This window comes from Triturus cristatus, chromosome 9 (genome assembly GCF_964204655.1).
Source record: "Triturus cristatus chromosome 9, aTriCri1.1, whole genome shotgun sequence".
NCBI classification, from domain to species: Eukaryota; Metazoa; Chordata; class Amphibia; order Caudata; family Salamandridae; genus Triturus; species Triturus cristatus.
Genome location: NC_140592.1, coordinates 106,558,934 through 106,573,082, shown reverse-complemented (window position 1 = coordinate 106,573,082; position 14,149 = coordinate 106,558,934). Strand labels below are relative to the sequence as shown.

The following is a 14,149-nucleotide window of genomic DNA, read 5'->3' as shown; positions in this document are numbered from 1 at the left end:
TGATCATCAGGCCACATGGTGGCCACAATGACTCGATTCTGAGAAAATATTGGGGGCAGTCTACCCCTACCACCCCCCCCCCCCCCCGAAGATACGCCCCTACCTACGGTGATAGTACACATAAAACATACACATGTTTTGTCGTGTGTTCTCATGTGAAAACTGCTGAGCAATTGCAATTTCATCCTTTCTGCACCCTCTTTCCCTCCCCTGAAAGTTTTTTTTTTTTTTTTTTTTTTACTCCTGCCCTCGTCTGTTGTAAACTTTTAACTTTTTCTAGTGTGCCCTTAAACATGCAAGTTAGTGCTTGTGCACATACTCGCAGGGAGTTCCAACTCTGGATCTACTGCACAGTCAGAGGCTGTTCTTAGCTCTGATGTAACGTGAACGTTGTCCTAATTTGTCACCTCACTGCTTGGCATCAAGATGGACAAGAGATTTCTGACAGATCGCGTCCCTAAGGCAAGGAGACATTTCATTAGATTTTACTCCCCTAAATCTAATTCCTGATGTATAGCAACATCAATACATTACAGGTGGGAAGTAAACAAGCGGACACTCCCAAACCAATTTAGCTGAAAAGAACAAAATGTAATGATTAAAATAAGTCAGTAGTGCAGATCAGGAGTTATTGCTATGGCCACCTCTCGTAATGTAAAATAGTTTTAAACATTGAAAGCTAAAATAAAATAAAAATAAAATGGCCTATAGAAAATAATAGGGACTACAATATCTGTATAAGACAATAGGGTAGCAGTTGACCTGAACGAGGCGTCCTCCACTACGGCCCAGGTTGAAGCGAAGTCTGAGATCTTATACAGGCTGTTAATTCAGTCTGGTCAAGAATTATTGAAGGTTTGCTTCTGGGCTTCCTAGACAGCCAACCAGTGTTGGAGTGAGGTTGGGAATGAGTTTGTGATATTTAATGTATGTGGGGGGTTTACATCTTTAATTTGAGATTTCGACACAGTTTCTCTGCTGGTCTTTTTAGTGCACATTTACAGCTGCCTTGCAAGTGTTTTTTAAATCTGGTATTTTAATTGCAAGAAATACGGCTCTTTTAAATATAGGTCCAAGTCTGTGCATTCATATAGGCGGTTTTAAGCATGTTACATTTAAATAATTTGTCACATGTAAAATCTTTACGTTGTCCTTTGGACAGATTGTACTACTTGCATGCATTGTACGGCTAATTTACTGAAGGATCGAATGTAACTATTATGTTGGTATGTGCAATAATCTTATTCCAGGCTGCCCAAAAGGGCATTATTCGGTAAATTAAGAATAGATTTCTCTCTGTATAACGGAGTCATCTACTAGTCACCTCTTACAAGTCTTTGTTTACTTTTTCAATAAAGCAGCAGGTGACTGATGGATTCTGCTTCCATAAGGAAGGCCACAAGAGGACTTAATTTTGAGTCTTTCCTATCCCTGCCTTCTCTGAAGTTCCAATGCTACAGCTTCTTGTTAATTGGAAGTGATTTAGTCTTTGACACTGCTCTTCATTGAAGTGTCACTAGACTTATTCGATGCAAATACGAGGTGCCTTATGTCTTTTTGAAAACTTGTCCATCACCAGACTCCTGGCTATTAGTTGGGGAAGAATAAGTGTTTGGTCAGGTTACATTTGTGTACCAAACAGAGAAACATGTGATATTGTAGGTAAAGTGTGTATATGTGGTGATGGGCCCTGAACAGCTGCTAAGACAACCAATATTGTTCATAGAATGGACAGTAGCCAGTAGGTCTGGATGTAGACATTTCTTCTGGAAGAGAAGAAACCTAATGCTAAAAATGTGTTTACACCGGGCAAGCAATTTCATACCCTTTAACAGGGGATTATATAGGTGTAGCTGAAGTCCGGGTTTCCAGAATGACAAAACCTCTTGAAAAGATTGTTTGGGACTTCGGCCTAAGGCGCACAACCCTGTTAGCATCCTATCTTTCCATGACAGCACCCTATTCAGTTCCTACTTAGAAGAAGAGATTCAGAGGATAAAAACTGGTTCAGAAACAGAACGTTCAGTGAGTCTGGAACCAAGAAGACCCTCAAGTCTAAAAGCTTTAGGCTAAAGTCCCCAGATGGCCTTTTCAACAGGGTTTACTCCTCTAATGAAGATGAGGCTCTGCAGCCAATCCTCTAATCAAGGGAGCCAGAACCGAGGGGGCGGAAGGCATAGTCCATAACTATGCCTGCTTCCTTCCAAGCTCCTGGATACAAAAATACTACTTCCAAAACTCCACTGAACCCATTTTTAAGGTCGGGTTCTATATTTTCTTCCCAGCTGGGAAAACTTGAGATATGTGTGTTGGAGACTTTGGTCTGTAAGTCATTGTAGGTTCCCACTGGGACACCTGAATGTCTGCATACTTTAAAAAAAAAAACTTCCACGGTAAAGCCCTAAAACACCTGCAGGAAGCTTTAACCACTCAGTCAGGGGTTTGTAGAGCACACTACTCACCCATAAGGGTCTCAAGCCGCTGGGGGGGGGGGGGGGGGGGGGTGTTGAGTGCAGCTTCACTTTCAGGCACAGTTAGGCAGGGAAAAGCAAACTCGTTCACCCAACACAGTTACAAACAAATGAAGTGTAAGGGAAGACCCTTAGGAGTCCAGGGCATTCAACTCAGGAACTCCCTGCACCCGAGTATCTAGTCCAGCATGCCAGCATTCACATAAGCCCTAAAGACCTATTTCTTCAAGGAGGTCTTATCCTGAAGCTAAGTATTTTTTAGAAACCCCCCACACCACTGCAAAACGGACGTTTGCACCCCTTTGCCACATTACTGATGATCCACTCTTACGTACAAAGAATAGTGTCTCCGTTGTCTTGGCCTTCTGCCAAGGTAGCCATTCTCCAGCAGTATGTACCGCTGTGCTTGTTGTACTCCGACATTCAAGTGTTACAAAGCTGATGCAATGCAACAAGCAAACACTCAGTAAAACGTCTAAATGAAACCACTTTATCCATACAACTTGCAGCCACTACAGATCAATCAACATTCACTGCTGTTTGGATTCGAAGTGGAACAATGGGTTCTGATGGGACATGTCGGCCTATTTCATTAGTAATTCCCACCATGTCACGTGGGTTTCTCTGGTACTGTAACGAAGTGTATGCTGGTTTTATGAATCTGGTTCGAATTACTTTTTGGAAAAGGCATATGACTTCTCTGTAGAAAAGTCCCAAGAGGAGTTTTACAGACAATGTCCCTGCTTCTTGTCATTGAAAGTGGCTTGTTTTGTTTAATTGGATGCATCGATTATGGTTCCATCTGACGCTAGCTCTAGAAAGTGTCAGATAACTTTTCTTATGGTGATCTACGTTTTTTTCCCCTTTTTTTCAGGTGTTAGAAGTTACGACTAATGAGAACTTGAAAATCAAAAATAAAGGATTTAGAGATCTAATCAGGTGGTTGGGAATTATTGTAAGGTTATTCTGGGAATAAGGCCCTTTCTATAGTTACTTTTAAATACTAGCAGCTTTCCCCCACAGATGCACATGCATAGTCAACATGAGAAGCTGGGTGCAAAGTTATATTTGCACACAGCATGGGGTCTTTTATGCTGAACAGTTGCAGTGTAGCATCACAAAACATCAGTTGAACAGGCTAACTTGAGGCCAGTGGACTTGAAACTCCCATCTGCAGGTTGGAACCTGTTACTGACAGGCCCTGCTGTTTAATGATACCCGTTTTTAGAAAAGATTCTTGTCCAGTACCCTTTTAAATTCCCTTTAAATTAGGCCATGTATGCAGCAATGACTTTGTCTCCTATATTGCCTTTTTACAGAGTTTATCTCTGCTTTGTGTTGGTCCTAACCCCTCCTTTGTGGTTTGCAGGACCGGAACTTGGACTGGTTCCCTAGGATGCGAGCCATGTCCCTTGTGAGTAGTGATTCCGAAGGAGAGCAAAACGAGCTGAGGAACCTGCAGGAGAAGCTGGAGTCGACCATGAGACTGGTGGTCAATCTCTCTAGTCAGCTGTCGGAACTAAAGGACCAGGTGAGGAGCTCTTAAGATCCAAGAAGAATGCCTGCATTCTCTAGTTACTGTGAAGCCTTGTAGTTGGGTCGCCGGTCTCATGTTAATGGTCGTGCATTTAAAGACTGACTGTGGCACCTGGAGTACCTAATGTCATGCTTGTTATTTATTTAATCTTAACTCTTTTCCACCACCTCGAGATCTTTCTTATGGTGTTAGAGCTAATCAGGTTGATGTGCTCATTAAGAGTAAGCTATTGTGCTGTTTAGTATGCAGTGGACGTCTCCACTATGGTGGATGCTGAGAGGGAGATTTCTTTGAAAGCAAGTACTTTTTTGAGATTTGTTATAAGCCATTGAGTTTTTTTAGTTTTTTTATTGATGCTGCATTTTGGTATAGTATTTCACTGACAACTTCCTATTGGATAGCTTTGTCCATGTTTGTAAAAACAGCAGCTCACTGTTGAGTTTTGTTAAATTCGCTTGGGAGTTTAGTGGTAGAAGAAATGCGAATCCACCATCTTGAATATAGTGGTCGTTTTCTATAATGGGCTTGAGCACCAGAAATGACTTTAACATTAGTCCTTGAATGAACTGGTGCGATGACGAGCAGTGTTTGGACATAATTCTCTTATCTTCAGCTTGGGGATGATCTGCATCTCGATACTGATGTAGCTGAACTTTGTAGAGATTGCTTTAAGATATCACTTGTCGATGCAGTAATGGGTGTGTGAGATGTGACTGAGCTTGGGCAAACACTGCATTGCCTGTGGAGGTAACATAAAGCAGTTCTGGTATATGTTTGAATGTTTAGCAGCATCATTGCTTGCGTGGTTCCCAGATAGTTTTATATTCTAAAACCTGAAGGTTTGTTACAAACTTCACCACACAAGTTTAGGGCTTGGTTCTGGCTTGTCAATTCATGGAAATGACTGCTCAGTGGGTTAGCTTTGATAAGTTCTGTTGTAAGTTTATTTATTTGAATCCAGACAGGCATACTTGTCAGCCATTGAACATTTGCCAACTGACCTTCCCTCTGTTGGGCTTGAACTGCTTTTGCCTTATCCGACCAAACGCAGAGTTTGGCATCTAGTCCATTCAGTTGTCAGTGCCGTTGTTGGTATTTTGATATTATCCAGTATTGGGGTATCTTTCATAGATTCACATGCCTGAATCATTCCCCGTCGCCGAGGCGGGAGTCTCGGTAGATAAAAAAGTAGTGCCAAAAAATAATTAGTAGTAGTAGTAGGTCCAAAGAAAAAAGGCCCTAAGGCCTATATCTTAGAAGCCTATCTACTTCGTTATGTGTAATAACCCAAGAATTGGTGGTAACCAATCGGACATCAGCACCCTTCTAGAACCCTCTCAGCAGAGCCAGCTCTCCTCAGATTTTCACCGCACGTCGTGTGGAAGGGAGTCTCCCTGAGTGCCTACTCAGTTTCTTCTTTTCTTCAGTCATGTCTGACAAAAAAGCTTTGTTTAGACCCTGCAGGACCTGTGATAAGAAGAGGGTCCATGTAGACGACCAGCATGAGGAGTGTATTTACTGTCTTCATCCTAAGCATGTTGCTAAGGACTGTAGAATTTGCCGGACTTTCCCTCCTAAGACCTAAGGGAAAGAGAGGCAAGAGTATTGTTATGGTTGAAATCTTCCTCGGCTGAGGAGGATGACAGGACCTCGACATCTAGCAAGAGAGCTAGATCAATTGATAGTTCTTCCAGTGAAGGGAGAAAACATCATAAGGTCTCTTGTTAGAAATGGGATTTCTGGTTGGCTAAGGCTTGCGCCAAAGTCAGGCAGAAACCACCACTCTAGTCAGGGCAAGGAAGTTACACGCCAAAGATACCCCCTGCTCACCCCCTTGGTAGCTTGGCACGAGCAGACAGGCTTATCCCTGAGGCGATGTGTAAAGCGTTTGCGCGCGCACCCAGCAACAACACCCAAGGCCCACCACAAAGGAAACTCCACACAAGGTATTATATAAAAATAACCTTTGTATTATACCACAACACATTAGATAAGAACACACACTCTACAATGTGCCAACAGGCACGGGCAGAATTTACAAGGGATTATATGTACAGGGGACAGGGCCACATGGACCGCTGTCCGGAATTAGCACTCTTAGAACATAGGAATAATACTGTAGTACAAAATAACACATGTAGCACACAACCAGTAATTACTGGTAAAGGTAAGTACCACCTACGCAACCCTAACCACCTTAGGAGAATGTCACGCAGGGAACCAGGACCTCACTAGCACCACCTGTACTAGGAGAAAACAACCACCTAAGTATCACAATACCTGTAGGGGTAAACGCACATTACACATGATGTATCACATTCAGAGGTGTAGGAAAGGAAAACACATGATGCCTAAAAACATTCAGCGGTGTCAAACAAGGCACATGACGCATAAACATACATTCAGAGGTGCCGGTAGGAACAACAGCGCAAAAACTCACATAAGCCACCACTGTGGCAGTCCCTAGGCCAACTGGCCTTGTCGGGGCTAGGACGCCCTATGTCCCAGCAAAGTCAGGGGCAAGCGGCGCAGGCTGCGCCAGCCAGGAGCACAAAGCACAACCTACACGTGGCAGTTGCCCACTAAGTGCTGGGCAACTGGAGTAATGCTGGGGCACCACTGTGCCTTCTCAGAACATATCGCCAGCGTGGAGCCCCTCTGGGCTCTTACAGAAAGGAGGGGGGGCAGACGATGGAGCCTCGTGGCTCTAATAGAAAGAATTGTGCCCCCAGATAACGTAGGAGCGGCCCGCTGCCTTCCGGGGCCGCTCTGAGCATAAACGAAATGCCCCCGTCGTTGGAGCTTTCACGGGGCTCTGAATAACGAGAATGTCCCCCGCCGTTGGAGCCTCGATGGGCTCGTGCACAAATGTGGGGGGGTAACGGAGCGGCCCGCTGCCTTCCGGGGCCGCTCTGCGCACCAAAAGAACTGCCCCCGTATGCGGTGGAGCCTCGTGGACTCCCAGGCAAAGAATGCTGGCCCCTAACGTTGGAGTCCCTACGGACTCTAAATCCAGCAATGCGCCAATGCCCCCGGGGTTGGAGCGCACCCCCCAGTCACCGGGCAGCCAGGAGCCCCCCCCCACTCACCGGACTCTTCGCGGCGGGGAAGGCTCACGCTGGTGGGTCGATCTCCGCTGGGCCGATCTGGAGCGGAGCACACAGCGCTCCAACTTCTCTGGACTGCGGGGCTTGGTCGGTAATGCGGAGCCTACGGGCCCCGAACACGAAGGCCACGCGTCCCAGTGCGGGGTGGGGGACACGGCGCTTCTCCTGAGGGCCCCGGGGTGCAGGGTAGGCTCCTGCCTGCTCCGAGGCTTCGAATCAAACCGCCAGTCTTCGGTGGGAGGCGGGGTAGGCTCCCGCCCTCCTACTTACTGATCCGGTTGTCCCGGCGGCCCGCCCCCGGCCTGCCTGACTTCCTGGATGTCCCGGGCTGCAGCGGTGATTTTTAAATCTTGGCAATGAGGGGTAGGCTCCCTCGTGATAATAAAACAATGTTCCGCGGGGTGGGCACCCGCTTACAGTTACGGCAATGTCCCTGGCAGGGTGGGCACCTGCCAGGAGACTCTAGAATCGGCAAATACGGGGCAAACGCCGGGTGGGCACCGGCTTTCAGAAATAAAGCGCTTCTAGCGCTAAGGAAAATAAAAGCGCTTCCAGGCGCTTAGGGATGCCCACAGACACCAAGTCCAGCAAAGTTCTCCCCTGCATGCAGCAGGGCAGGGGCGGGGGGGCAAGGCTGGACCCAGAGCCAGCTCACTGGGCCTCCAGGCAGGGAGGTAGTCCAGGTGGCGGTCCTCTGGTCCAGCAGCAGCCCCCCTCAGGTAAGATCCTGGCAGAGAACAGTTTCTGTGGGGACACAGCCCCATTTTTATACAGCAAACCCCTTTGTTCTGGGTTCAGGGTGAGGGGGAAAACCAGTCGCAGCTGGTTGGGGAGCACCCTTGATGTGCTCAGCCCCTCACCCTATTCACTGGCAGGGCTAGGATCGTCAGTCGCACCACAGGGGGCGGAGCCAGCTTTGTGTGTGGAAAACCCTGTCCTATTCAGGACCCAGGTGTACTCCTCCCACCCATCTAGCTGCTGATCTCCCCATTCACCACTGGGTGACTCATCCTGACTCTGGGGAATCCCTAGCCCGTCACATGACATGACCAGCCAATCACGCGACAGACACACTGCACACAGAAGTGCCCACCTCTAGAAGTGGCACTTCCACACTAGGTACATGCATGCCGCACACATCATCGCGCAGCATTCACTCCCACGAGTCCGCACATACCAAACTCGGGCCTGCACACCCCACGCATCAGGAACTACTAGGGACACATACATTCCCCATGCATTCCTATGGGAGGGCAGGCCTATCTCACCACATGCACTCAGAGTGCGCACGCACTTTACTCTGGGACACAGGGAAAGTGCGCAGAGACCAAAAAATTACCACACCAAGTCACCAGTAAAAAGCAAAAAAGTTCAGGGGTGAACCTGCCAGAAGGGCCAAGTCCAACACCTCTCATGTAACTTCTGACCATTCACAGAAGTCACAAGACTCTGACACATCTAAGAAGTCTTCAACTACTAAAACCGTGAGTAAATCTCAGGTTAAGACTTTGTCAGTGGGATCATCTTATACTATCTCTGTGACTTCTGCTGCTCCTCTGTCGACGGCTACAGTCTCCACTACTTCGATATCGTCACCTATCATGTCTCCTAGGACGTCTAAGACTCCGTTGACAATTGCGTCGACGTCGAGCTTGAAGGAAGTTCTGTCAACGGCATCGTCGATGAGAACATCGACGACGAAAACCCAGTCGACGACGGCGAAGACCCCGTCGACGGCGAAGACCCCGTCGACGACGAAGACCCCGTCGACGCCTCAGAAGGCAGCAAGTCCGTTGACGAGGGGAAGCCCGTCGACGAGAGGTTTCCTTAAAGTGATTCCACCAACTACTCATGTTACGCCTATTGCGTACACGCATATTCAGTTAAAAACTTTTCATAAACAGGATTACAGTAATATTTCTCCTTTGCTGCCTTCGCATATCTTGGACTCATATGCGGAAGGGGATGATTTTGAAGAGGAAGATGATGAGGGTCCTTTCGGAATAGCTAGGCACCCCTCGGAGTTACATATAAAGTGTCAAGAGGTGGATGAGGAAGAAGACTATCATGAGCATGCTTACCAGGAAGGCCTTGCTACACCAGTTTACAGGCATCCCTCAAGGGATTGGGATCGTAGAGAAACGAGTCATCTCCCGCCTACACTGATTCAAGATCTTCAGGCTATGCTGGCGGATTACCGCCAACGCTTTCCTCCACAACAACCTCTTCCTAATTTACAACCGACGGAAGAGTCACATACGAACATTCCAAATTCACCGCTTCACCCTGCTGGTTCGGGGACACAATCGCACCATGATACCATTTCCTCTGATGAGGTAGATATCGAAGAAGGTGAAGTACCGGATAAAGAACTCTGGATCCTTGGGATGATTACATCATTCCCATGCCTTCTCCACCTATTCCGCAGCCATCGGATTCTCCTCCAGAGGATATAGGTGGCTTTCACAATTTAATGCAACGTGCAGCAGTCAGGTTTCAACTACCTGTCACTGTGGAGCATACGGATTGTTTCCTCCATGATTTTAAAGAGGAGCAAAGGAAAATTACCAGAGCAATTCCCATCATCGATTTTATTTGGAATGAGGGGTTAAAAATTATGAAGACACCTGCTTCCGTACCTGCGGTCCTCCCTCGTATTGATAAGAAATATCGTGCTCCTCCAGAAACGCCCTCTTGTCTAATCGGTCATCCCCGACCAGATTCCGTTATATCACAGGCTGCTCAACAAAAGTCCAAAAATCCGGCTATGCCGATATCAACGCCGCCGGATAGAGAAGGGCGAAGATTGGATCTGATCGGTAAGAAGTTCTCTACTATAGCGGCAACTTCTATCAAAGCTGCAAACTCCTTGGCCATACTTGGTCGCTATGACCGCCAGATGTGGTCAGAATTCTCAGAATTTATAGACCTCATTCCTGAAGATCGTCAACAAGAGGCAAGGAAGATACTTCAAGAGGGAGAACGAGCCGCATCAGAGATCATAGATTGTGCTCTGGATATTGCAAATACCAACTTTAGGCAACTTGCAGGGGCTGCAGTCCTTAGGCGTCAAGGATGGCTTAAGGCAACGTCTTTTAGGCCAGAGGTTCAAGCCAAAATCATTGATATGGCCTATGATGGAGAATCCTTGTTTGGGAAGCATATAGACGAGGCCCTACTAGCGATCAAGACTGATACGGATACATTTAAGTCACTAGCTGCTCTCCAATACAAACGGGGATCTTTCCGTGGTGCAAGAGGTCGAGGCTTTGTATCAAGGGGAAATTATCAAAGTCAGCAAAACAGACAATATCAGTCTCAATATAGACAGCCTTATGGACGATCATCATACAGGCAATCTTCCTCGAATAGTTTCTCTCGTCAGGGAGGAAGAAGGCGATCGAACAATCAAGGTCGCGACGCCAACAAGAAGCAATGATTTACGCTGGACGCCAGTCATCCCTCCTTCCCTCCCAGTGGGAGCAAAGATAACAACTTTTGCACACAATTGGGAGGAGATCACCTCGGATCGTTGGGTCATCGACCTAGTCAGACACGGTCACACCCTGGAGTTCTTAAAACAACCTCCTACTGCCCCGCCCAGGGGTCCCCCTCCCCCTCGTCTTCACTTATTGTTCAAAGAAGCTTTAATAATGCTCCGCAAGAACGCAATAGAGAAGATTCCTTCGCCCCAGAAGGGAACCGGGCTCTATTCTCGATTTTTCCTCATAAAGAAAGTCAGGGGAGTGGCGCCCGATTCTGGATCTCCGCAAGCTCAACAAATTTCTAAAGAAGCAGAGTTTTCGGATGGTTACACTGGCCGAAGTTTTGAGCTGCCTGAACAAAGGAGATTTTATGGCTTCTCTGGACCTGGAGGACGCGTACTTCCACATTCCTATCCTTCCCAAGCATCGCAAGAACCTGCGATTTGTAGTGGCTGGCGTCCACTATCAGTTCAAAGTCCTTCCGTTTGGGCTGAAATCTGCTCCAAGAATTTTTACAAAGTGTCTTGCACCAGTAGCAGCGACTCTAAGATCACAGGGAATACAAGTATTCCCGTACCTGGACGACTGGCTGCTCAAAGGCCCTTCGAAGCAGAATACCGTAGAGGCAGTTTCAGCATGCCTAAGTCTATTCTCAAACTTAGGCCGCACTCTCAACAAAAGCAAATCTCAACTGCTCCCTCGTCAAAGGATTCAGTTTCTGGGAGCAATGCTGGACACCAAACAATGCAAGGCATTCTAGTCAGAGGAACGTCAGCTTCGTTTACAAAAGCTAGCACTTTCAATCGCAAGAAGAAAGTCCGTTTCTGTCCGGAGGTTTGCGTCTCTTCTGGGGATGTGTTTATCAACTATAAATCTTGTTCCTTTAGCACGGCTCCGAATGAGACCTCTGCAGGAACAGTTACATCTACAATGGAAACAGGCCGTGGGGTCGTTCAACGACTCCATCAGGATAACACCTCACATGATGGTCTCTCTGCATTGGTGGTCACAGATGGAAAACCTGGCTCCGGGCCTTTCTTTTCTAACATCTCCTCCAGAATTCGTGGTAACAGACGCCTCCATGGAGGGGTGGGGAGGACATCTCCCAAGATTTACAAATTCAGGGACGATGGTCCCAGGAATACCGCCAACAGCATATCAACAGACTGGAGCTTCGCGCCATTTTTCTCACTTTGCAGGCATTCCTCCCGAGGATTGCAGGGGCCTCAGTGCTGGTCCGGACGGACAACACGACCAGCATGTATTACGTCAACAAACAGGGAGGAACGAGGTCACTGTCCCTTTCGCAGGAAGCTCAGGAACTATGGGAATGGCTTACAACACACAAGATAACATTACGAGCGGAGCACGTCAGGGGCCTTCACAACACGTTGGCCGACAACCTAAGCAGATCTCTGGCAGGCTGTCACGAATGGGAGATAGAGCAGAAGCAACTAGACGAAATTTTTCAATCATGGGGCAAGCCGGCACTGGATTTGTTTGCTACAAAGGAAAACAAGAAATGCCGGTATTACGCAAGCAGATTCCCTCAACAGGGATCAAGAGGAAATGCCCTGTCCATGAGATGGTCAGGGCTTTGTGCGTACGCTTTTCCCCCGATACCACTAATTGCGAAAGTGATCCGCAAGGTGAAGATGGAACATTGCCGCCTCATCCTGATTGCACCCCGTTGGCCAAGGCAATATTGGTTCCAGGAGCTGCTTCTTCTAGCTCACAGCTCCATCCGTCTAATACCAACAATGACAATGTTGACAAGGGAAAGGGGTCAAATACTCCATCCAGATCCACAGTCGCTGCACTTGCACGCATGGCTCCTGATTTCCTAGAATACAAAGATCTAACCATTTCACAGTAATGCCGTGAGATTCTATCTAAATCACGCGCGCAAAGTACTTTGAAAACTTATCGTTTAAAGTGGAAACGATGTTGTCATTGGTGCGAGGGAAAGGATGTCCATCCTTTACAAGCTCCAGTAGAACAAATCCTTATTTGTTATCCCTAGCCAAATCTGGGCTTGCATTCTCATCAATTAAAGTTCATCTTGCGGCTCTATCAAGATTCAGGAAGAGTACTTCTAAGCCTTCGCTCTGTTCCTCTTCATTAATAAAACAATTTATGAAGGGGCTCTTCCATGTTTTTCCACCAATTTGTGCACCTCCTCCAGAGTGGGAGTTGAACACAGTTCTAGCTCAATTGATGAAAAGACCGTTTGAACCTATCCACAAGGCTGAGCTAAAAATTTTAACATGGAAGGTGGCTATTCTTTTGGCTCTTACATCGGCTCGAAGAGTCAGTGAGATTCAAGCGTTCACCATCTCAGAGCCCTTTTTGCAGTTCTCTAAAGACTTTGTTACTCTCAGGACAAATCCACGATTCATCCCTAAAGTTCTGACTCAGTTCCACTTAAATGAGCCAGTGAAACTAAAAGTTTTCTTCCCAAATACAGCCACTCCATCTGAGCGAGCGTTGCATTCACTGGATGTAAAACGCTGTCTGAAATTTTACTTGCAAAGGACTAAGGACATCAGGCGGTCCAATCAATTGCTCATAGCTTATGGTCAAGCTACACTTGGGTCTGCTGTGACTAAAGCGACTATAGCCAGATGGTTGGCTTCTACAATTCATTTTTGTCATGATAAAGCCAATAAACCGTTACAAAGGAAGGTCAAGGCGCATTCTACTAGAACTATGGCAGCATCTACTGCATTGTTCGCAGGAGTATCCTTGGAGAATATTTGTCGTGCTGCAACGTGGAGGAATGTTCACACATTCACAAAGCACTACTGTCTGCAATCTACTCTGCAGGAAGATACAGCGGTAGGACAAGCCGTCCTTCAACATCTTTTAAACTAAGGTCAGATGTATGTTTTTCAATTTACTGTTTATAATTGCTATATTTTAAGCTACATTGTCTTTTCTTGGTGTAAGATACATGTTTGGATTTTAAAAGAGGACATCTTATGCCTTCTACTTATCAAATTGCGGGCGTGATTGGGAGTGTATCAGCAATAGTCTCCCACAATCCGCAAACGACTGTATGCTTTGCATACTGCTTGCTACTCTGATTCAGGCATGTGAATCTATGAAAGATACCCCAATACTGGATAAGAAAACAAGTTACTTACCTGTAACTACAGTTATCCAGTATTGGTATCTTTCATAGATTCACATGCACCCACCCTCCTCCCCGCAGAGTCAGTTCTCTATGTTTGGGATATAAGCTTCCCACTCGTGCTAGGACAATCTGAGGAGAGCTGGCTCTGCTGAGAGGGTTCTAGAAGGGTGCTGATGTCTGATTGGTTGTTACCAATTCTTGGGTTATTTTACATAACAAAGTATTCTGATGGATACATCTGCCAGTGGATTCCTCACCTTGTGAATATCCCCTGCGCCAGCAACATTCGGAAACTTTTGTAGCAGTCCACGCCGATGAGGTCGAAGACGACGTCACAGAGGCACGGCTCCGCTCGCGACTCCGCTGACGTCACCGGCTCCATAAGAAGACCTCCTCGGCGTGATGACGTCCAT

The 14,149-nt window shown here is 46.9% G+C and overlaps 1 protein-coding gene across 5 annotated transcripts in view; it reads left to right on the top strand.

Moving 5' to 3' along the window:
- The window catches only part of ITPR1 (inositol 1,4,5-trisphosphate receptor type 1), a 1,957,366-nt gene that overhangs the window by 1,917,766 nt on the left and 25,451 nt on the right, over positions 1-14,149 (top strand). For all 5 annotated transcript variants that reach the window (XM_085624511.1, XM_085624509.1, XM_085624508.1 and 2 more), the window contains one exon: positions 3,841-4,002. In XM_085624511.1, coding sequence (XP_085480637.1) covers positions 3,841-4,002 — 162 coding nt within the window. The remainder of the gene's footprint in view (positions 1-3,840; positions 4,003-14,149) is intronic.